At 38.9% G+C, this 24,250-nt stretch overlaps 1 protein-coding gene across 15 annotated transcripts in view; it reads left to right on the top strand.

The window, feature by feature from the left end:
* The window catches only part of OSBPL1A (oxysterol binding protein like 1A), a 237,688-nt gene that overhangs the window by 85,764 nt on the left and 127,674 nt on the right, over window positions 1-24,250 (top strand). For all 15 annotated transcript variants that reach the window (XM_078347904.1, XM_078347903.1, XM_078347899.1 and 12 more), the window contains one exon: window positions 6,078-6,159. In XM_078347904.1, the coding sequence (XP_078204030.1) occupies window positions 6,078-6,159 (82 nt within the window). The remainder of the gene's footprint in view (window positions 1-6,077; window positions 6,160-24,250) is intronic.

Here is a 24,250-nt window from a genome sequence, read left to right as displayed (position 1 = left end):
TGTGAGCTACCATGCCGGCCTTACATGTTAACTTTAAAACCATGAAGGTTTTGCTGTTTAGATTTTGTTGCACCTAAAGTCAATGAGAGTTTTAGCACTATAGTGTTAAGCACTTACAGGTTTTGCATGTTTCTGTCCAACAGAGTTTGAATGCTAATTCTGGGAATCTATTTTTTTGTTGTTGTTGAGACAGAGTCTTGCTTTGTTGCATAGGCTGGAGTGCAGTAGTGCGATCTTGGCTCACTGCAACTTCCACCTCCCAGGTTCAAGTGATCCTCTTGCTCTAGCCTCCTGAGTAGCTGAGATTACAGGTAGACACTACCGTGCTCAGCTAATTTTTGTAATTTTAGTAGAGACAGGGTTTCACCATGTTGGCCAGGCTGGTCTCGAACTCCTGACCTCAAGTGATCCTCCCACCTTGGGCTCCCAAAGTGCCTGGCCAATTCTGTGAATCTTGATTCTGTCTCAACATCTGGAGGTTGGTTCAAAATAGGTAAAATCTGAAATTAGCTTTGAAGTGTGTTGAATTACAGCTTGTCAGTAAGCTGGCTCCAGGATGCCGTTCAGTCTTGGGTTCTTAGGTTTCAACGGAATTTGGGGGCCAGTTTATGGAAAGATTTATTCTTGGTACCTATAGACATTCTAAGGGGAATTAGGCATTCTAGGACAGAAATACTCTAATATAATCTGAATTAACAACAAAACTGAATTTATTTCTTTAACATGCTTTTGGATTAGTACTCAGACCTATAAGAAATGAGGGAAAGACTGAGGTGGGAGGATCGCTTGTGCCCAAGGGTTTGAGTTCAGCCTGGGCAATATAGTGAGACCCATCTCTTAGAAAGGGGCAGGGGGGGGAGAGAGAGAGAGAGTTTTTTAGTACAGACAGTTTTCAGTAAACTGTTTTGTATAATATGATTGTATAAGACAAGTCCTAGAAATAGTGACCTCATGGTTGTTGCTATAATAGCAACCTGCAAATATTTCAGAAATAAAAACTGGAAATTAGTCAAGCACAGTATTGGTATAGGACTGCACTGTCCAATATGACAGCTATTAGCTATCATGTGGCTATTTACATTTAAATTAATTAAAATTTAAAAATTCAGTTAATTCATTTTAACTATATTTAACTACATAGTAGCTACATTTCAAGTGCTCAATAGCCACATGTGGCTATCACAATGGACACCAAAGATATGGAATATTTTCAGCATCTTAGGAAGTTCTATTGGACAGTGCTGGGATAGGATTTTAGATGCTCTGGGTGATACTAGCAAAGTGGGGGTTTTATTTGTTAAAGATATCTGAAGTGATGAGCAGTCCAGGCGTGGTGCCTCAAGCCTGTCATCCCAATACTTTGGGAGGCCAATGTGGGTGGATTGTTTGAGCCCAGGAGTTCAAGACTAGCCTGCTCAACAAGGTGAATGCCCATCTTAAAAACATTTTTTTTTTTTTAATTTTGATGCTGAGGCTGCAGCAAGCTGTGATCACACCACTGTACTCCAGTCTGGGCAACATAGCAAAACTCTGTCTCTAATAAAAATACAAAAATTATCTGGACATGGTGGCCCACACCTGTAGTCCCAGCTACTTGGGAGGCTGAGGTGAGAGGATCGCCTGAGCCTAGGAGGTGGAAATTACAGTGAGCCAAGATCACCCCACTGTACCCCAGCCCGGGCAACAGAGTGAGACCCTGCCTCAAAAAAGATAAATAAGTAATTAGCAGAAGATGTTCAAGTTTAATTGAATGAGAAAATAATATAAAGCTTTTCTGATTTAAGAATAAATGATTCCTGAGGCGGGCAGATCACCTGAGGCCAGGAGTTCAAGACAAGCCTAGCCAACATAGTGAACCCCTGTCTCTAAAAATACAAAAATTAGCCAGGCGTGGTGATGTATGTCTGTAATCCCAACTACTCAGGAGGCTGAGGCATGGGAATCACTTGAATCTGTGAGGTGGAGGTTTCAGTGAGCTGAGATTGTACCATTGCACTCCAGCCTGGGCAATAAAGCGATAGAGCCAGACTCTCTCAAAAACAACAGCAAAAAGAATAACTGATTCCCAACCAAAATAAATGTGCAGAAAGTTGCATGTACATCAACATGGAGCTAATAAAGATTGGTACATCCATGCAGGAATGAGGCAGATGTATATATGCTGATATATTTAATATATACAGCTAAGTGTAAAGGACAAGGCATAAAATGATGTATCAAATATGATACTATTTGAGAGGAAAAAATGAGGGATGTACACATATGTATTTGTGTAGACTTAAATCATCCAGGAAAGATGAGAACTTAACACTTGTTCTGCAGCTGAGAAAGGTACAAAATAAGATTGTCAGGTGTGTGAAGGAGGATTACTTTTCTCTATCCTTTTTTGTTGTTTTTTTATTTTTACTTTATGTAAATACATATTGCAAAGTAAAACATTAAGAAAATTACAAAGCAGGGGCATAATACTTGCCAGATATCAGAAAGAATAAATGTGCTTTGGGGTTGACTTAGGAAAAATGGAGTATGGGTTATTTATTTTTTTTCTTTTTGAGACAGGGTCTAATTTGTCACCCAGGCTGGAGGGCAGTGGTGTGATCACAGCTCACTGCAGCATTGACCACCTGGGCTCAAGTGATCCTCCTGCCTCAGCCTCTTATGTAGCTGGGACTATAGGCATGTGCCACCACGCCTGGGTAATTTTGTTGTTGTTGTTTCTTTGCAGAGATTAAGCCTCTTTATGTTGTCTAGGCAGGTCTCAAACTGCTGGGCTCAAGTGATTCTTCCGCCTCAGCCTTCCAAAATGCTGGGATTATATGAGTGAGCCACCGTGCCTGGCCAGAGTATGGACTATATTTGAAGTGGATTTGGCTGGAGTTAGGAAGTCTTAGAGATAAGTGCTAGGGCACCGGCACTTGTAAGAGCGGCCATTTTCTGCCAAGACAAAAGTGATCGGAGTTCTACAATCTATTATTTTTAAAGCTTGAATTAATATTATTGAGATAGAATGTTTACAGAAAAAAAGGAATTCACTTCATGTCTTCAATTTGATGTATTCTGACAAACGTATATTTTCTGTGTAACCACCATTCCTATCAAGACAGGGAATGTTTTTATTATGTCAAAATGTTGTTCCCTTGCTGCTCTTCCCAGATAATATCCTCCACTTCCATCTCTGGCAACCACTGATCTAATGACACTGATACAATGACAGTGCCATTATAGGCAGGATCAGCTTTCCTGTTCTAGAATTTCATTTAAATGGAATCATACAGTATGTGCTCTTTGGTGTCTTTTTTCACTCTAATATCGTGTGTATTAGCAGTTTATTCGTTTTTATTGATGAGTAGGAGGCAATCTGCTTCTGTGCTTAATTAACCAAATGTGTATTTTCTGCAGCAAATAGCCTGGAATTAATTACTTCTCTCCTAACCTATGCATTCCTCTCTAGCGTTTCACCCCTTGATATGCATTTTTGAGCGACCCTCTAGGTTAGGGATTATAAAGTAATTTAACATCAGCTTAACTCATACAAAACCAATAGCTAAAATTTTGGTCTTAAGCAGGAGAGCTGTGTTGTAAATGTGGCTCAGCTGTTCACCTGGAGTACCTTCTGATCCTCTAGGCCCCTGTATCAGTGTGTATAATCCTTGTACTTGGGTGCGTTGTCTAGATGACTTGGGCAAAATTAAAATGCTGTTAAACTTTAGGTATCATAACATTGCTCATAGTAAAATTCTATTTATGTAGAATAAATAGAAATTAAAACTTTAAAAGAGAGTCCTTGAATAGTTCGTTCTCATGCTGCTAATAAAGACATACCTGAGACTGGGTAATTTATAAAGGAGAGAGGTTTAATTGATTCACAGTTCCACATGGTTGGGGAGGCCTCACAATCATGGTGGGAGGTAAAGGAGGAGCAAGGCACGTTTTACGTGGTGGCAGGCAAAAGAGCTTGTGCAGCAGAGCTCCTCTTTATCAGGTCCTGTGAGACTTATTCACTATCATGAGAACAGCACAGAACAAGCCCACCCCCATAATTCAGTTACCTCCCACTGGTTCCTCCTATGAGTCATGGGGATTATTGGAGCTACAATTTAAGATGAGATTTGGGTGGTGACACAGCCAAATCATATCAGTCTCTAACATGTCAATGGCATAGAAGTCAAGAATGAGAAACCACATTGGATTTAGCAAACTATTAATAAGAATAAACTTTCATAAATTGATTTTTAGGTTTTCAAAATATAACTAGTAGTGACTAAGAAAATGGGAGACCATATTAGGTTTTGTTATAGTAATAATCTCTCTCTGTTATTTTTGGTATCAGTTAAAAAGCACCAAGTTGTTTAGAACAGAAGACATAATTTGTACCTAACTTAAAACAGCATGTGTAGATTGAATCTTCTCCACCTGACCTGTTTTGTACCCTTTAAAACAAGTAAATCATCAATCAAGGAAACTTTGTGGTAACTGTTGAGTGGAGATGTGATTCAAGGGAAAATAAATGTGATTGATGTACTTGAAGATGATGCTACAGAGGGTGTTTATTACTTTCAATTATAACTTCAGAAAAACTATCCTGTTTATTACAGATTCATAGTCTGCAATTGAAGCCATTGCTTACTTTTATGCCTCTAGCTAACTTTCATCATAGAAAGGAAAGGATAAAACAGTAGCATTGACTTGCACATGAGCAGGAGTATTAAATATGTATAGAGCAAGAATGATGATTTTCTATTAATAAATCATGAGTGATGCATTTGGTTGCAGTGCATGTTTTGGGGCCTCTAGATAAACGTTTTCCCTGCCCCTCAACCTGTATTCACAGGCTGGGTCTGGAAAAATTATCAGGCATATATGGTATTTTAAATTCCATGGTATATCTATTCTGCCCCTGCTCCCCACCAAGTGAATTATACTTAGTGGCGTTAGAGCCCTCAAAACAAAAGGAGAGTACAGATTTTGAAGAGAACATTGCCTGTCACTAATGTGGTGACATGAATAATTCTACTGTGGTTGAGCTGAGCTTTGTAAGCACTAAAAAATTTATAAGGTGAAACAGGAGAAGAGTATTTACCTGTGCCACCTTGACATACTGATCTATGGTAAGTTTAATTTTGGGGGTGCAAAATGTTTTGTGATGAGCTAGTTGAGATTAGGAGTACAAAGGAGGGAAGTTTCATAAGGCTAAAGATATTACTGTACCTAAAAGAATATGGTTCTGTTTATAAAGTCAAGATTCTCAGAATAAATATTTTCTATTTTGATAACCAAGCAAATTTACCATGATAATTTTCTTGCTTATTCTTCACCTCTCTTTAAAGGGAAACGATATATAAAACTACCTTTAAGGTGACATTTTTAATATAATAAATGGATTTAGCTGATCTTTCATTTTGAATTTCTAAATCTGCACTGAGATGGGATGCAACTTTGATCACGAAATTCTGTATATATGGGGTTTTTTTTGCCTTTAGGGATCTAAAAATGCAGAACTTTCAAATTACAAGGAAGAATGCTTTCTATAATTGACTTTACCTTATTTTCAGAAGCTTTGGCACACTAAGAAAATGTCCTTTTTGGTCTGATGATGTGGGGGCTGCATGCACTTAGATTGCTGAATGAGAATCAGCTTGTGGTTTCCAAATGTTAAGACCATCTGGATTTTTTTTTAACAAAACAGTTTTTAAAATATGTTTTTAAGAAATGCATTTTATAATTTCTTGATGAATTTCATCAGGCCTACTAAAAGTGCTAATAAATCAGAGAAATATAATTCCTCAGATATGCATGGCATAATGAGATAGCAATAGTAATTGATGAAATTGTATTTTATCTACACAACAGATGCTTAATGTATTTAAAACTTAAAAATATTTATTTTTACTTTATACTTGATTAATTAAATGTTATATTCAGTTTATAAGGAAATTTTCTCTCAGCTTTTTTTTTCTCTGTAAGGCATATGTCTTTATTATGGTATATTAATCTATGTACTGCAAGTTTTGATAGAAACATTAATGCATAAGTAATATAAAAATCTTTTGTTTGTTTTAATTTTGTCTTTTTTGCAGAAAGCACAGTCATGCCAACAGCGACTAGATAGAGAAATTTCCAGTTTTCTCAAAATGATTAAGGAGTGTACCATGGCTAAAGGTAAAAAGACAAGTACTAACCCTAAAATCACTCTTTAACACATAGGTATTGACCCTTTGTAGTTTGGTTTGACTTATGTTTTAAAATAGTTTTGGTTTTGAATTCAGAGTTCTATTTGGTAAAACTATTTTGAAATTTTAAAAGGGCAATTTAAAATTTCTACTCACAGAGAATGCTTGCTTTAGAGATTAATAATGTTTTTATTCTTTTAAAAAAAGAAAAATGAATTTGAAGTTAACATTTTTGGTCTGTAAATTAATTTTGGCTACAGAATGAGAATTCTGCTTATGAATCCCAGAAGACTTGGGTTTTAGAGTCAGAATGTCTAAGGCTTAAGGCTGGGTGTGGTGGCTCATGCCTGTAATCCCAGCACTTTGCAAGGCCGAGGCAGGTGGATCACTTGAGGTCAGGAGTTCAAAACCCACATGGCCAACATGGTGAAACCCCACTTCTACTAAAAATACAAAAATTAGAGGAAGGAGAATCACTTGAACCTAGAAGATGGAGGTTGCAGTGAGCCGAGATTGCACTGGTGCACTCCAGCCTGGGTAGCAGAGCAAGGTTCTGTCTCACAAAAAAAGAAAAGAAAAAAAGAATGTCTTAGGCTTGAATCTTTACTCTTCCTACTCTTCTGCTTACTGGCTGTTACTTTGAACAATGCTTTTAACTCTTGCAAGCTTTGGTGCCCTCATTTATAAAATAAAGAAGTTGGTTGTTTCCAGGCGTTGGCCTTCTGTGATTCTGTAAATGTATGTGATCTTGTCTAGCTAATTTTTAATGTCCCTTTCAGTAATAATTTTTTCTGTCTTCATTCTCTATTAATTATGAGTTATCAAGAGTTGACTATAAATAGTCTAAAAGGCTGGACGCCGTGGCTCACACCTGTAATCCTAGCACTTTGGGAGACGGGCTGATAACTTGAGGTCAGGAGTTGGAGACCAGCCTGCCAACATGGCAAAACCTTGTCTCTACTAAAGATATGAAAATTAGCCAGGCGTGGTGGCGAATGCTTGTAATCTAAGCTACTTGAGAGGCTGAGGCAGGAGAATCGCATGAACCCAGAAGGCAGACATTGCAGTGAGCCGAGATCACGCCACTGCACTCCAGCCTGGGCAACAGAGCGAGACTCCACCTCAACAAAAAGAAAAAAAGTAGCCTTCAAATCAAACTTAAGTATTGAGAAAAAGATGCCTCTTTCTTTATAAATTAAAAAATTATCATGTTTCTTAGACTTTAAACACTTAACAGTTGCTTAGTCTTTGGCCATGATGCATATATAAATGACTTCACTTAAGTGTGAATGATGTCGTTATCTGTGAGTTTATGAGTGACTCTTTTAGTCATATGCCAGTTTCCTTTACTAGACTCCTATATTCAGCTTCTATATTTCCAGGGAATGTGAGGAAATGTTAATGTTAGAGTAAACGGACCATAAATATTCTGTATTTGTCCAACTGTACCTACAGCATCTCTTTACTTCAGTTGAACAAACATATTTTTATCAGCAGTGATAGCTTTGGGAAGGACAGTGATTAGGTTATTTTGATTATTAAGTTGCAGGCTGTAATATTATATTACTTAGCACTGTTCATTCTCAATGGACTTTAAGATAACTGCATCATTAAGTATAATTCACATAACAAAATTCATACATGTAAAATGTACAGTTCAGTGGTTTTTAAATAACTATTCACAGAGTTATACAACTGTGACTGTCAATGTGCTTTTAAAACACATCAAGAACTACCAAAAAGTAGGAAGATTTAAAAGATGTAGAAACATTTTAAAGATGTAGAAAACAACAATATTTAAAAGATTTTCTTTAGAAAAAGTTCAGTGATAGGAAATATGAAGATTAATTCATTTAACTTGGACCAAACCAAGAAATTACATCAAAATTAGAATTACAACCAAATTAAGTTTTAAAAAGAATCTTGAGTCAAATCTCATTCCAGATTGCCTGTGTGACACGTCATTCATAATGATGGTATGCGTATCTGTATTAGCAAAGATTGAGCAGATAATTAATCCAATTTGGAGAAACTGAGAAGAAATCAACACTGTTTAGAGATATGCATAATATTTGATACCAAAAAAAGATAATTATGAACATTTTCTGAAAAATCAGTACAGATAAACTGCATTTTATATAAATAATAAGCAAATAGGGTTAAGATGATTTGATGAATGGAATTGGAGAGTTGAACGTAACTGAGCCTGCCCTTACTGTCAAGGGTTTATGTAGGACAGTCTTGTACCTGCCATGTGTTTTATTAAAGAAAACTGATATTAGCCAGGCATGGTGGTGCACATCTGTAGTCCCAGGAGGGTGAGGCTGAGGTGAGAGGCTGATGTGGGAGGAAGGCTTGAGGTGGAGGTTGCAGTGAGCCCAGATCAGGCATCGGCACTCCGCCTGGGTGGCAGAGCCAGACCCTGTCTGTCTCTGTCTGTCTCTCACTCTTGCTCTCATGCTCTCTCTCACGCGCATGTGCTCTCTCTCTCTCTCCTCTCTCTCTCTCTCTCTCTCTCTCTCTCTCCTCTCTCTCTCTCTCTCTCTCTCTCTCTCCTCTCTCTCTCTCTCTCTCTCTCTCTCTCTCTCTCTCCTCTCTCTCTCTCTCTCTCTCTCTCTCACCAAGATTGAGGGGTGGGGGAAGAGACAGAGAGAGAAAGAAACTGATAGGTATTCTGCTCCAAACTTCTTACATAGTCTGCCAGTGACTTCTCAAGATAAAAAACTAAAATGGAGGCGAGAGATCCAAGATGGCCGATCATTAGCAGCTCAGGATTGAAGCTCCCAGTGAAAGCTCAGAGAATGGGAAGACGCCACACTTTCAGATGAATATTTGTTGCTCACGGATCAGGAGATTCCCAGCAGAGGAGCCCCATGGGTCGCCAGCATGACTCTTGTGGCTGGCACAGTGGTTTGCCGGCACCTCAGTGCAGTGGTTCTCAGTGCAAAGAAAATGGGACTGGGTCCCCTTTTGGTCGACATTTGGAGCTCTGGGAAGGCAGAGTTGCCCATTCAGCTGATTGAAAAAGGGACTCAAGAGGGAAGCCAGACTGGAGATTCCCCGGGCAGAAAAGCTCCATGAAGCTTAATGCCTCTGTTTTAGCTTGCACAGATTCCAGTGCTGGGAATTAACAAGTTGGACGTCCACTCAGAGACCTAATTTGAAAGTCTGTAATTACAAAGACAACAGGTGGATAAATTTACAATGATGGGAAGAAACCAGTGTAAAAAGGCTGAGAATACCCAAAATCAGAATGCCTGTCCCTCTACAGGGGATCACAGTTCCTCATCAACTGGGGAACAAGGCCTGATGGAGAACGAGTGCATTCATTAACAGAATTAGGCTTCAGAAGGTGGATAATAAGAAACTTCTGTGAGTTAAAAGAACATGTTCTAGCCCAATGTAAAGAAACTAAGAACCTTGAAAAAAGGTTTGACCAAATCCTAAGGAGAATAGACAATTTAGAGAGGAATATAAGTGAATTAATGGAACTGAAGAATACAATATGAGAACTTCAATCTTAATCCTAAATTTAAATGGATTAAATGCCCCAATCAAAGACACAGATGGGCAAATTGAATAAAAAGTCAAAATCCATCAGTACTCTGTATCCAGATCCATCTCATAAGCAAGGACACACAAAGACTTAAAGGACTGGAAGAAGACTCACCAATCAAATGGAGAGCAAAAACAAACAAAAAAAACCAGGAGTTGTATCTTTTGTCTCTGACAAAATAGACTTTAATAGTAACAAAGACTAAAAGAAACAAAGAAGGACATTACACAATGGTAAAAGGATCAATGCAACAACAGGAGTCAATGATTATAAATATATATGCACCCAAAATAGGAACACCCAGATACATAAGACAAGCTCTTAATGATTTATAAAGAGACTTGGACTCCCACACAATAATAGCGGGAGACTTTGACACCACATTGTTAATATTTGACGGATCAACGAGATAGAAAATTAACAGGCACATCTATGATTTGAACTCAGACCTGGAACAAGTAAACTCAGTGAATATTTATAGAATTCTTCACACCAGATCCACAGAACATACATTTTTCTCAGTATCACATTACACCTATTTTGAAAGTGACCACATAATTGGAAGTAAATCACTCTTGAGCATTTGCATAGCATTTCACAGACTTAGATGAAATATTGGTTGGCTGTTTCTTTGTTACTTTCTTCCCTTATTCCTTCCTGTCTCTGCTGTTAAGCACAATTATTGGCATAAAAGGTTTTTAATACCTATTTTTAGACTGCATTCCAGCCTGGGCAATAGAGCAAGACTCCTGTTTTCTCCCTCTTTCTCTTTCTTTCTGTCATTAAAAAAAAAAAAAGGAAAATCGGGAGAAAAAAAAAAACCTAAAATGTTTGTGGACAGAATCCAGAACTTAAAGTTGTAATTGTTAGTTGTCTTAAATTTCAGTGCAAAATGACATTAACTTTAAGACCCATATCCCTTCCTTCTTATTCTACTTTCTGCCATACTTGTTGAGCTCTATTTCCCCTCAAATCCAGCAGCCTGCTCTTTAGTCCCTGGCTCCTGGGACTCTGTGCATTCCATCCTTGGGTGGAGTTGAATCAGAAGACTTTATGGAACTCTTCTAACTCAGATTCTTTAAAGTACTGCATTTATTGCTGCCACGTTAATTTTTTGTAAAGGTACTTATTTTAATCATAATTTTTTTCTACTGAAAATCTTTTAGACCAGGTGTAGTGGCTCACACCTGTAATCCCAGCACTTTTGGAGGTTGGGGCAGGTGAATCATGAGGTCAGGAGTTTAAGACCAGCCTGGCCAACATGATGAAACCCTGTCTCTACTAAAAATACAAAAAACCAGCTGGGTGTAGTGGTGGGAACCTGTAATCCCAGCTACTCAGGAGGCTGCGGCAGGAGAATTGCTTGAACCTGGGAGGTGGAGGTTGCAGTGAGCCAAGATCGTACCACTACACTCCAGCCCGGGACAGAATGATACTCCATTTCACCAAAAAAAAAAAAAACAAAAGAAAATATTTTGTAAATCTTTGCAACTAGAGAATAAAATGCAGACTTCTGTGGGCATTTAAGGACTTTCAGAGTCTAGCCACAACCTAATTTTCCAGCCTTCTTTTCAATTATTCTCTCCCATGACTCCTAGAAATACCCGTGACCAAACATCGTGTCTCTGATCAGAAATAGCCTCTTTCGAAATATACTTTTAATTTTCTTGAGTGAATCTTAAAGCTAATTTTTATCTGAATGAATATCAGAGTTTCTGCATATAGTGTTGACAATGCATAGTTCAAGGTTCAGAGAATGTACTATTGAAATTTTTATCATTTTATCTTTATCAAAAGCCTGGTTGCAAAAACAAAATCATCTAAAATAATGAAACATTTGGAAGACTTCCTGAAGGCCATGTTAGCACTCCATTCTTCCACACATCCTTAAATGTACCATTGTTTACCCAATTTTTGTCTATTATAAATAATATTTTATTGTGCATTTTTATTAGATCATATTAACTTAGGATTCTTAGGATGGGATTAGTGGGTGAAAATGCATTTTTGAGCTTGTTTATACATAGAGCTAAGTTACTAAAAAAGATACGTTATTTTACATACCAGCTTTAATACATATACTATATTGCGTGTTACTAAATGTGTATAGTGAATCCTTAGTTAAAGAAATTAGAATGACTTCAGTTATCTAAAAGAAAATATCCTTTATAAGTTACCTGATGCTCTTGTCTCACAGCTCTTAGAATTCTTTCCTTCGTGTTGAATTGAGATAGCTTGATGATTAACAGCAGAGTTCTTAGCAGAAACCTTATACGCTGGAAGAGATTGGGGTCCTGTTTTTAACCTCCTTAGACAGAATAACTGTCAGTCAAAGATTTTGTATCCAGATAAACTAAGTTTGATAAATGAAGGAGAAATGGAGTAATTTTTCAGACAAATACTGAATGAACTTGCTATTACCAAACCAGCACTACAAGAAATGCCAAAAGGAGTTCTAAATTGTGAAACAAAAGCTCAATATGCATCAAAATAGAACCTGCTGGAAGCATAAAACTCACAGGGCCTATAAAATAATAGCACAATGAACATCTTGGTATCAACTAACATGATGAATCAGTACCTCCTATCTCAATATTAGCATTGCATGTAAATGTCCTAAATGCTCCAACTAAAAGATACAGAATGGCAGAACAAATAAAAGATCACAAACCAAATACCTTCTGTCTTCAAGAGACTTGCCTAACACCTAAGGATTCCTATAAACACAAGGTAAAGGGGTGGAAAACGATGTTCCATGCAAATGAAAGCCAAAAGCAGGCAGGAGTAGCTGTTCTTTTATCAGACAAAACAGACTTAAAAGCAATAACAGTTAAAAAAGACAAAGAAGGTCATTACATAATGATAAAAGGATTAATCCAACAAAAAGATATCATAATCCTAAACTTATATGCACCTAACACTGGAGCTCACAGATTTATAAAACAATTAGTACTAGACCCAAGAAATGAGATAGACAGCAACATGGTCATAGTGGGGAACTTCAGTCATTTCCACTGACAATACTAGGTAGATCATCGAGATAGAAAGTCAACAAAGAAACAATGGTGTACTTAAACTACACTATGGAACAAATGCAATGAACAGATACTTAAAGAACTTCTGTTACAGGAAAGGGTCCCTATCCAGACCCCAAGAGAGGGTTCTTGGATCTCACACAATAAAGAATTCAGGGCAAGTCCACAGTGCAAAGTGAAAACAAGTTTATTAAGAAAGTAAAGGAATAAAAGAATGACTACTCCATAGAGCAGCCCCGAGGGCTGCTGGTTGCCCATTTTTATGGTTATTTCTTGATGATATGCTAAACAAGGGGTGGATTATTCATGCCTCCCCTTTTTAGACAATATAGGGTAACTTCCTGATGTTGCCATGCATGGCATCTATAAACTGCATTGGCGCTGTTAGGAGTGTAGCAGTGAGGATGACCAGCGGTCACTCTGGTTGCCATTTTGGTTTTGGTGGGTTTTGGCCAGATCTTTTACTGCAAAATGTTTTATCAGCCAGCTCTTTATTTTGTGCTGTGTTTTAACCTGTATTTTGTGCTGAACTCATCTCATCCTGTGACTTAGAATGCCTTAACTGTCTGGGAAAGCAGCCCAGTAGGTTTCAGCCTCATTTTACCCAGTTCCTATTTAAGGTGGAGTTGCTCTGGTTCACACGCCTCTGACAATTCTACCCAACAACTGCAGAATATATATTCTTCTCATCAGCAAAGGGAACCACACGGTAGACCACACGATAGGGCACAAAACAAGTCTCAATTAATTTTTAAAAATTGAAGTCATATCAAGGATCTTCTCAGGCCACAGTGGAATAAAACTAGAAATCAACCCCAAAAGGAATGCTCAAAACTATACAATTACATGGAAATTAAGTCTGTTTCTGAATGATTTTGGGGTTAACAAATCAAGATGGAAATTAAAAAATTTTTTGAAATGAGTGATAATGGTGACACAAGTTATCATTAAGGGACTAGAGAAATAGGAACAAACTAAACCCAAATCTGGAAGAAGAAAATAAATAAAGATCAGAGAATAACTAAATGAAATTGAAACAAAAAAACACAAAAGATGAATGAAACAAAAAACTGGTTCTTTGAAAAAGATAAACAAAATTGAAACACCATTAGTGAGATTACCACAGAAAAGAAGAGAGAAAATCCACATGAGCTCAATTAGAAATGAAACAGGAGACATTACAATCCAAACCGCAGAAATACAGATCATTTGAGACTATTGTGAAAACCTTTAGATGCACAAACTAAAACATTTAGAGGAAATAGATAAATTCTTGGAAACACAACCCTCCCAGATTAAGACAGGAAAAAACAGAAACCCTGAACAGACCAATAATAAGCAGTTAGATTGGGGCTGGGCATGGTGGCTCAAGCCTGTAATCCCAGCACTTTGGGAGGCCGAGGCGGGTGGATCACGAGGTCAAGAGATCGAGACCATCCTGGTCAACATGGTGAAACTCCGTCTCTACTAAAAAAAATTAGCTGGGCATGGTGGCGCGTGCCTGTAATCCCAGCTACTCAGGAAGCTGAGGCAGGAGAATTGCTCAGGCAATTCTGAGTTCAGACCCAGGAGGCGGAGGTTGTGGTGAGCCGAGATCGCACCATTGCACTCCAGCCTGGGTAATGGGAGTGAAACTCCGTCTCAAAAAAAAAAAAAAAAAAAAGGCAGTTAGATTGAATCAGTAATTTAAAAATTGCCAACAAAAAAAGCACAGGACCAGATGGATTCACAGCTGAATTCTACCAGAATTCAAAGAATTGGTAACAATCCTACTGAAACTATTCCAAAAAACTGAGAAAGAGGGAATCCTGCCTAAATCATTTTGTGAAGCCAGTACCACCCTAATACCAAAACCAGAAAAGGACATAACAAACAAGGAAAACTACAGACCAATATCCTTGATGAACATAGGTGTAAAAATCCTCAACAAAATACTAGCTAATTGAATCCATCAGCATATCAAAAAGCTAAGATGCCATGATCAGGTGGATTTTATACCAGGGATGCAGGGATGGTTTAACATATGCAAGTCAATATAATATATCACAAACAAACATGTGATCATCTCAGTAGATGCAGAAAAAACATTGGATAAAATTCAGCATCCCTTTATGTTAAAAAATATACTAGGCAAAGAAGGACTTAATCTCAAAATAATATAAAGTCCTATATGACGAACCCATACAGAGCCAACATCATACTGAATAGGGGAAAATTGAAAGCATTCCCTCTAAGAACTGAAGAAAATAACTTTTACCACTTCCGTTCAACATAGTACAGGAAGTCCTAGACAGAGCAGTCAGGTAAGGGAAGGAAATAAAGGGCATCCAAAGTGGAAAAGTGGAAGTCAAATTAGTTTTGTTCACCAGTGGTATGATCACGCACCAAGAAAACCCTAAAGACTCATCCAAAAGACTCCTAACTCTCATAAACAAATTCAGTAAAGTCTCGGGTTATGAAATCAATGTATTCAAATCAGTAGCACAGCTATACAGCAACAGCAACCAAGCTGAGAATCAAATCAAGAAGTCAGTCCCTTTTACAAGAGCTACAGAAAAATAAAATACCTAGGAATTTGTTTAGCCAAGGAGGTGAAAGGTCTCTACAAGGAAAACTACAAAATACTGCTGAAATAAATCATAGATGACACAAACAAATGGAAACATATCTCATGCTTATGGATGGGAAGAATGAATATCGTGAAAGTGACCATACTGCCCAAAGCAATTTACAGATGCAATGCAATTCCCACAGAAATACCGTCACAATTTTTCACAGAACTGGAAAATATTCTTAAAATTCATATGCAACCCCAAAAGAACCTGAATAGCCAAAGTAATGCTAGGAAAAAAGAACAAATCTAGAAGTATCACATTATTGGACTTTAAAGTATACTACAGGGCTGTAGTTATCAAAAACAGCATGGTTACAGTTATAAAAAAATAGGCTTTTAGACCAGTGAAACAGAATAGAGAACCTAGAAATAAAACCAAATATTATGTAGCTAACTGATCTTTGAAAAAGCATACACAAATATAAAGTGGGGAAAGGACAGCCTATTCAATGGCTGTCCTCTTCCCAATTTATGTGCTGGGATAATTGGCAAGCCACATGTAGAAGGATGCAACTGGATTCCCATCTCTTACCTTCATAAAAATCAACTCAAGATGGATCAAATTCTTAATTCTAAGACCTGAAAGCATAAAAATTCTATAAGATAACATTGAAAAAACTCTTCTGGACATTGGCCTAGGCAAAGAATTCATGACTAAGACCCCTAAAGCAAGTACAAGAAAAATAAATAAGTGGGACCTAATTAAACTAAAAAGCTTCTGCACAGAAAAAGGAATAAGCAGCAGAATAAATAGACAACCAGAGAATGAAAGAAAATATTTGCAAACTATGGATCCAACAAAGGACTAGTATCCAGAATCCACAAGGAACTCAAACAAATTAGCAAGAAAAATACAAATAATGCCATCAAAAAGTGAGGAAGATACATGAATAGACATTTCTCAAAAGAAGATACTCAATTGGCCAACAAACATGAAAAAATGCTCAACAGCACTAATCATCAGGGAAATGGAAATTCAAACCTCAAGGAGATACCACCTTACCCGTACAAGAATGGCCATGATTAAAAAGTCAGAAAGCAGTCGATTTTGGTGTGGATGTGGTGAAAAGGGAACACTTTTACACTGCTCGTGAGAATGTAAATTAGTACAACCTCCGTGGAGAACAGTATGCAGAGTCCTTAAAGAACTAAAAGTAGAAGTTCTGTTTGATCCAGCAGTCCCACTACTGGGTATCTACCAAAAGGAAAAGAAGTCATTATATGAAAAAGATACATGCACGTGCATGTTCATAGCAGCACAGTTCACACTTGCAAAAGATGTGGGACCAACCTAAGTACCTACCAACCGATGAGTGGATAAAGGAAATGACATTTATACATCATGAAATACTACTCAGCCACAAGAAGGAATGAAATAGTGTCTTTTTCAGCAACTTAGATGGAGCTGGAGATCATTATTCTAAGTGAAATAACTCAGGAATGGAAAATCAAGAACTGTTCTCACTTATAAGTGGGAGCTAAGCTTTGAAGACACAGGAACTTACAGAGTGATATGATGGTCTTTGGGGACTGGAGAAGAAAGAGTGTCGGGGAGGGATTAAAATCTACATATGGAGCTGAGTGTGGTGGTTTATGCCTGTAATCCCAGTACTTTGGGAGGATGAGGCAGGTGGATCACCTGAGGTCGGGAGTTTGAGACTAGCCTGACAAACATAGTGAAACCCTGTCTGTATTTTTAAAAAATACAAAAATTAGCTGGGTATGGTGGTGGGCACCTGTAATCTCAGCTACTTGGGAGGCTGAGACAGGAGAATCGCTTGAACCCAGGAGGCAGAGGTTGCAGTGAGCCAAGATTGCGTCATTGCACTCCAGCCTGGGCAAGAGAGCAAGACTCTATCTCAAAAAAAGAAAATAAATCTGTATATTGGGTGGAGCGTACACTGCTCGGGTGATGGGCACAATAAAATCTCAGACATCTCCCCTAAAGAACATAATCCAAACACCACCTGTTCCCCCAAAACTACTGAAATATAAAAACAAAATAGTCAAACTCAGAAAAACCTGAAAAAGAATCTGAAAGGAAAAGCACTCCTATTTAGTCTACTTAAAACTCTTTCCTTAAAATCTGGGCTTTGAGTAAACAAACTTACCACGTTCTCTATTGCCACCTGGTCCAAGCCATGATTGCCTCCCACGTGGACGCTTGAAAACCTCCCCACTGTCCCCACATTTCACCCTTCCCCCTACAGCCTCTGCCCCAGATCCTCCCAAAGTGTCAGTGGATTGATGTCCTTTGCTGGAAACATCCAGTGGTTTCCAGATCTTCTCACTTGGAGCGAGAGTCAAAGTCCTTCTAATGACCTGCAGAGCCTTCCAGCCCCTTCCACCTCTGAGCCCTCACCTCCCAGTTCCCCTGCGGCTCCTCTCCAGCCTCATTGCCCTTGCTGTCCTTCAGACAGGCCATGCCTATGCCTGCCTGGGGCCTTTAATGAGCTGCTCCCTCTTCTGGAAGGCTTTTCTCCTGAGTGGCCTTGTCACTCTCTTCCTTTCTTCCCTAGGCCTTTCTTCCAAAGGTCCCAGCACACAGAGGCTTTTCCTGGCCTCCTGCACTGGGTTGCTCCATCTGCTCTGCCCTGCTTTGTGTACTGCAGCTTCAGCCCTGGGGCTTCTGATTGGATTCAGCAAATGGGAGGCCCTGTCCAGAGAACCACGGAGGGACTTGAGGGGAAGTAGTGTCAGAACTTCATCTTCATTCCCAGTTCCGCAGTGCTGCTGCATTCCTCTACCTGGCCGTTGTCTTGTTCTAGAACTCCAGCTCTTGCTGGACTCAGAAATACTGTCCTCTCCCCTTTCCCCTTCTGTCCCAGGGTGGTAACTGTGTCCTGCCAGCCAGTGGTATTTCACTGAACCCTCCTGACCTTCATGAGCAATCTCTTTTTCAAATCCTCCTCAGATAAGTTACCATTTTCTTTTCTTTTTTTTTGAGATGGGAGTCTCTCTCTGTTGTCCAGGCTGGAGGGCAGTGGTGTGATCTCAGCTCACTGCAACCTCCACCCCCCAGGTACAAGCAATTCTCCTGCCTCAACCTCCAGAGTAGCTGGGATTATAGGTGCGCCTGACACCATGCCCAGCTAATTTTTCTTTTCTTTTTTTTGTATTTTTAGTAGAGACAGGGTTTTACCATGTTCACCAGGCTGGTCTCAAACTGACCTCAGGTGATCCACCCCCCTCGGCTTCCCAAAGTGCTGGGATTATAGGCATCAGCCACCGTGCCTGGCCCAATATTTTCATTATGATTCTTTTGTAAGGAATCTGTTTTCTTTTTTCCTCCCGTCTTGTTGCTGCGAAGATTTTCACTTTGTCTTTGGTATTCTCCAGTTTTATTCTGTCTCTGGGTTTGGATTCTATGGCTTGCTTGAAACTCTGTTCTCTAATTCAAGGACTCATTTATTATCTTCTTTAAGCTAGAAAAGTTCTTAGCTGTTCTCTCTTCCAATTTTACTTCATCATTCTTTATATTCTCTTCTGCCAGAACTCTTAATAGACATATGTTGAATCTTCTCGTTTCTATCCTCCTACCTCGTTTCTCATTCCATTTCTTTCTGTTGCATTCTGAGTACTTTTCTCAGATCTATTTTCTAGCTTTAGTTTCTTTCTCAATTTAGTCAGCTTTTCTGCTTAATCTTTTGACTTTCTAATCTTAGTTGGCCGTATTTTATAATTCTAGAAATTTTAAGTGGTGTTTTTTAAAATTTGTTGTTTTTCCCCGTAGTGGCATGTTCTTTTATATTACATCTATTTCTAACTTTATCTCTAATAATTCCAGACATAGGAATTTAGCTCCTTTTTCAGAATGTTCTTATATCTCAAGTTGCTGCACAGCTAAGTCTTGTTTCTTCTGCTGAATGTTTATCACAATGGATTGTGACTTTATGGAGAGCTCGTCTTCAGTGGAGCTTGTGGGATTTTTTTGTTTTTTTGAGATGGGAGTCTCCCTCTGTCTCCTAGGCTGGAGGGCAGTGGTGCAGTCTCATAGCCTGCACTCTTGTTGTCCAGGCTGGAGTGCAGTGGCGCTATCTTGGTTCACCACAACCTCCCTCCACCTCCCGGGTTCAAGCAGTTCTCCTGCTTCAGCCTCCTGAGTAGCTGGGATTACAGGCATGTGCCACCACACCCAGCTAATTTTGTATTTTTGGAGAGAGGGGGTTTCTCCATGTTGGTCAGGCTGGTCTTGAACTTCCAATCTCAGGTGATCTGCCCGCCTTGGCCTCCCAAAGTGCTGGGATTACAGGTGTAAGCCACCCCTCCCGGCCTCTCTTTTCTAAATTTTTAAATGTAAATCATTGCATTTTTTCCAGATAATCATATCCTTATCCTCTTACTCTTCTGGAAAAGTCTCCCTTTGATCAGCATTATTTATTCAAAAGGAATTGTTTTATTTTCCATTTTCCTTGCTAGACAGCAAGCTCTGTAAGGACAAAGACTGTCTGTTCTACTTACCCCTTTTTTTCCCAGCCCCTAGCTGGTGTCTGCCATGCAGTTACCACTCCATATCTGGTACATGAAATCTTCTCACCTCACTAGAGTTCTAATTGATCATATTCTGAAACTGTCTTCCCTCAGGACTAGTATTTTTGGCACTCTATTTTAGAGGTGTTTGTTTTATTGGGTTTATATTTAGTGATGAAAAAATGTTTCTTGTTCTTTAAGATCCAGCTGAAGTGCCACATCTTTTCATCAAAGTATGGATTACTCTAGTCCATAATGATAATGCTCTTCTCTGAAATTGTATTTTATTTTTTCATGAGTAGAATCTCTTAATGAAATTTTATTTTTTTTAACTTGAAATGGAGCCTTGCTCTGTCGCCCAGGCTGGAGTGCCGAGGTGTGATCTTGGCTCACTGCAACCTCCACCTCTCAGGTTCAAGGGATTCTCCTGCCTCAGCCTCCCGAGTAGCTGGGACTACAGGGGCCCACCACCATGCCCGGCTAATCTTTTGTATTTTTATTAGAGATGGGGTTTCACTGTGTTAGCCAGGATGGTCTTGATCTCCTGACCTTGTGATCTGCCCGCCTCAGCCTCCCAAAGTGCTGGAACTACAGGCATAAGCCACCACGCCTGGCCTGAAATTTTAATATTTTTAAAAGTATGCACAACGTGCTCTGTAGTTATGTCTCACAACATCCCAGATATCTTTTTATTATTCATTGAATACATGCCACTTTGAGCTATGTATTTTATATCCTCTAGTGCAATGAATGTAAATTATATAGATGTAGATATTACAGATAAAATGGTCAGAGGTACTTCTTCAGTGGATGATTGTATTCAAGGTAGTCATTTCAATTTGAACAAAAAATAGATATATTTTCAAGTTTTAGTTTTATGGAGTAGAAGCTTTTAGAAGGTTAGTTGATTTTTATGTGCAAATATTTGTTCCTTGTTTTGAAAAGAGAGTACTGATTTTTTTTGAAGCATTTATATAATTCCAATCTGACATGAAAGTCCATTTTAAAATAGATTTTGCTCATTCTGGTTAGATTAGGTCTTTCAGGTATGTAGTCATTATATATTGCATTTTTTTTTTTTAACACGACAAAAGAGAAATCACCCATTTTGTTATTTTCTGTATTTCCTCTCATCTTTAGCTTTGTCACTAGATTTTGTAGTTTTGGATTTAGTCTCTCTCCTATTTGTGTTTAATTATTTTAAAATAAATAATTATTTTTTTAAAAAATGCCACACACACACATATTCAAGGGAGCACCATTACCAGCAGTGAAAGGATGAGAAAATAAAATGCCTTCATCTATTTTTTTTCTTTTAAATAACTTGTTGCAAATGGTGAGAATATTTCAGTTAAATGTTGAAAAACGGCCAGGCGCGATGGCTCATGCCTATTATCCCAGCACTTGGAAGGCCGAGGGGAGTGGATCACAAGGTCAAGAGATCGAGACCGGGCGCAGTGGCTCACGCTTGTAATCCCAGCACTTTGGGAGGCCGAGGCGGGTGGATCATAAGGTCAAGAGATTGAGACCATCCAGGTCAACATGGTGAAACCCCATCTCTACTAAAAATACAAAAAATTAGCTGGGCATGGTGGCGCGTGCCTGTAATCCCAGCTACTCAGGAGGCTGAGACAGGAGAATTGCCTGAGCCCAGGAGGCGGAGGTTGCGGTGAGCCGAGATTGCGCCATTGCACTCCAGCCTGGGTAACAAGAGCGAAACTCCGTCTCAAAAAAAAAAAAAAAGAGATCGAGACCATCCTGGTCAACATGGTGAAACCCTGTCTCTACTAAAAATACAAAAATTAGCTGGGCATGGTGGCGTGTGCCTGTAATCCCAGCTACTTGGGAGGCTGAGGCAGGAAAATTGCCTGAACCCAGAAGGCAGAGGTTGCAGTGAGCCAAGATCGTGACATTGCACTCCAGTCTGGGTAACAACAATGAAACTCCATCTCAAAAAAAAAAAAAAAATGTTGAAAAATAGGCAAAATATATTTTCTTCTACCACAAGTGAAAAACAAAATGTAGTTAAAAATTACTTATTTCTCAATCTGCCCTAATCAACCAATCTATAGTAATATAAATGATAATGTTTTTATTTTATATTTTACCTGAAAAGAACTGTGGTTCTTTTGGATTCAAATTACATTTTACATTAAAAGAATTATGGTAGCAAGGCATGGAATAGGTATTTTATTACCTTATTGAATATAAGGTATAAGGTTTTCTTATTCGTATAATAAATATTTGAGAGGTTATGTTTTTGGCAAAGCTTGGAGTTTGGATGGGGGTAAGGAGGTTTAGAGTTTACAGAGGGTTGCAGAGAGACAACCTCCATACAATGCCTCATGGCCCTGTAACAAGTGGATGTGGCTGCTGCTGGAGTCCAGGAGCAGCTGCTGTCATGGCCCTGGTGATCTTTTGTTGTTGTTTTTAGAGACAGGGCCTTGCTCTGTCACCAGGCTGAAGTGCAGTGGTGTGATCATAGCTTATTGTGACCTTGAACTCCTGGGCTCAAGTGATCCTCCTGACTTGGCCTCCCACAGTGTTGTCATTACAGGCATAAGCCACAGCACCCAGCCTCCACAGTGATATTTAAGGAAGGCTTCCTGGGGGAGGATGGCATTTGAACTAGGCAGTGAAAGAAAATAATTTTTTTTGTCAAGTAGGGAAATTTCTGAATATGAATAATTATTATTTCCAATATTCAAGTAAGAGGGAACATTTTGAAGACTGTTTCTAGGTAAACAAACATTTCCAGGAGAACAGTCTGGCTGAAACCAATTTAGCTTATTGAGCATCTTAAATGTTAGGCAAAGGAACTGTGGACTTTTATTTTTTTACAGTAGGAGAACAGTGGAGGTTGTCTGTACAAGAGGTTAATTTGTTCACACAAAGAAACAAGTGTTTTCCCACTATTTGAAAAACCCTATTAAAAATTGTTCAGTGTAATCATGAAAAACAACAGATTGTGAGCTTTTTATGTCTCTAAAGTTAAGCTTTTCCAATATGATTTTCTAACAGCTTTCATTACTTAAAAAACATTTTTAGTACAAAAAATAACTATTTTCCTGAAAATCAACAGTATCAGATTCTTATAGCAGGCCAAATAAGGCAGCATACCGGCCTTTTTGCATTTATTCATGACAGTTTAGTCTCTAAATATTAACTGGATAAAACATACTTGCAGTGATTCCCAGTTGGTCACTTTTCTAGAAGCTTAGCAGTTTTATTTTTTTTTTTTATGGAATAATATGTAAACGTTCTATAAGAAGCATGCCAGGCCGGGCCCGGTGGCTCATGCTTGTAATCTCAGCATTTTGGGAGGCTGAGGTGGGCAGATCACAAGGTCAGGAGATCAAGACCATCCTGGCCAACATAGTGAAACCCCATCTCTACTGAAAATACAAAAAAATTAGCTGGGCGTGGTGGCATGCCCCTGCAGCCCCAGCTACTTGGGAGGCTGAGGCAGGATAATTGCTTGAACCCAGGAGGCAGAGATTGCAGTGAGCCGAGATCGCACCACTGCACTACAGCCTAGGTGACAGTGCGAGACTCTGTCTCCAAAACAAAAAAAAAAAAGAAGGAGGAGGAGCATGCCAATGTGAGTTGAATGGTCCTGATGTGCTACATTGCAGTGTGGCATATGGCAAGGTTCAGCATTTCTTAAACGGTTCCACTGTGGAAGTTCATTTCAACAATCTTGTTTTAACACTAGCTTGTCAGAGGAATGAGGTAACATTTGACTCTTTTGGACAAAAGAATTTGACACTGTCTCAATGTTGGATTCATATGAAAACTTCTCTTTATGGCCAGGGGTGGTGGCTCACGCCTGTAATCTCAGCACTTTGGGAGGCTGAGGTGGTCGAATCACCTGAGGTCAAGAGTTCGAGACTAGCCTGGCCAACATGGTGAAACCTGTCTTTACTAAAAATACAAAAATTAGCCAGGTATGGTGGTACATGCCTGTAATCCCAGCTACTCAGGAGGCTGAGGCAGGAGAATTGCTTGAACCTGGGAGGCAAAGTTTGCAGTGAGCCGAGAATGAGCCACTGCACCTCAGCCTGGGCAACTCCATATCTATATATTTGGGATATTTTTTGAAACTTTGCATCACCAGTATTTTCAAACACTTGTAAGTATTCCTAAGCATGTATTTGGACAATTAATGTTTGCTTCATGTTAACAAGTATCTAAAGTTCATGAAATATCTGAAACAGACGAAAACAGGATATTAAGCTTATGATGGTATTTAATACGAGAACTATACCTATGAATGGTTATGCTTCCATCTTCCTGTCATTTATGCCCTGAAAGTGGAAAACTACTAGATTACCCAGAAAACGTAAGGAAGGCATAGGCTGTGTCTGTGTCTCCTGGTACATCTCCTCACAGTACTCAGTCCACA

Source organism: Callithrix jacchus, chromosome 13, assembly GCF_049354715.1.
Source record: "Callithrix jacchus isolate 240 chromosome 13, calJac240_pri, whole genome shotgun sequence".
Lineage (NCBI taxonomy): Eukaryota > Metazoa > Chordata > Mammalia > Primates > Cebidae > Callithrix > Callithrix jacchus.
Note: the sequence above shows the minus strand (reverse complement) of the source record. Positions and strands in the feature narration are given on the sequence as shown.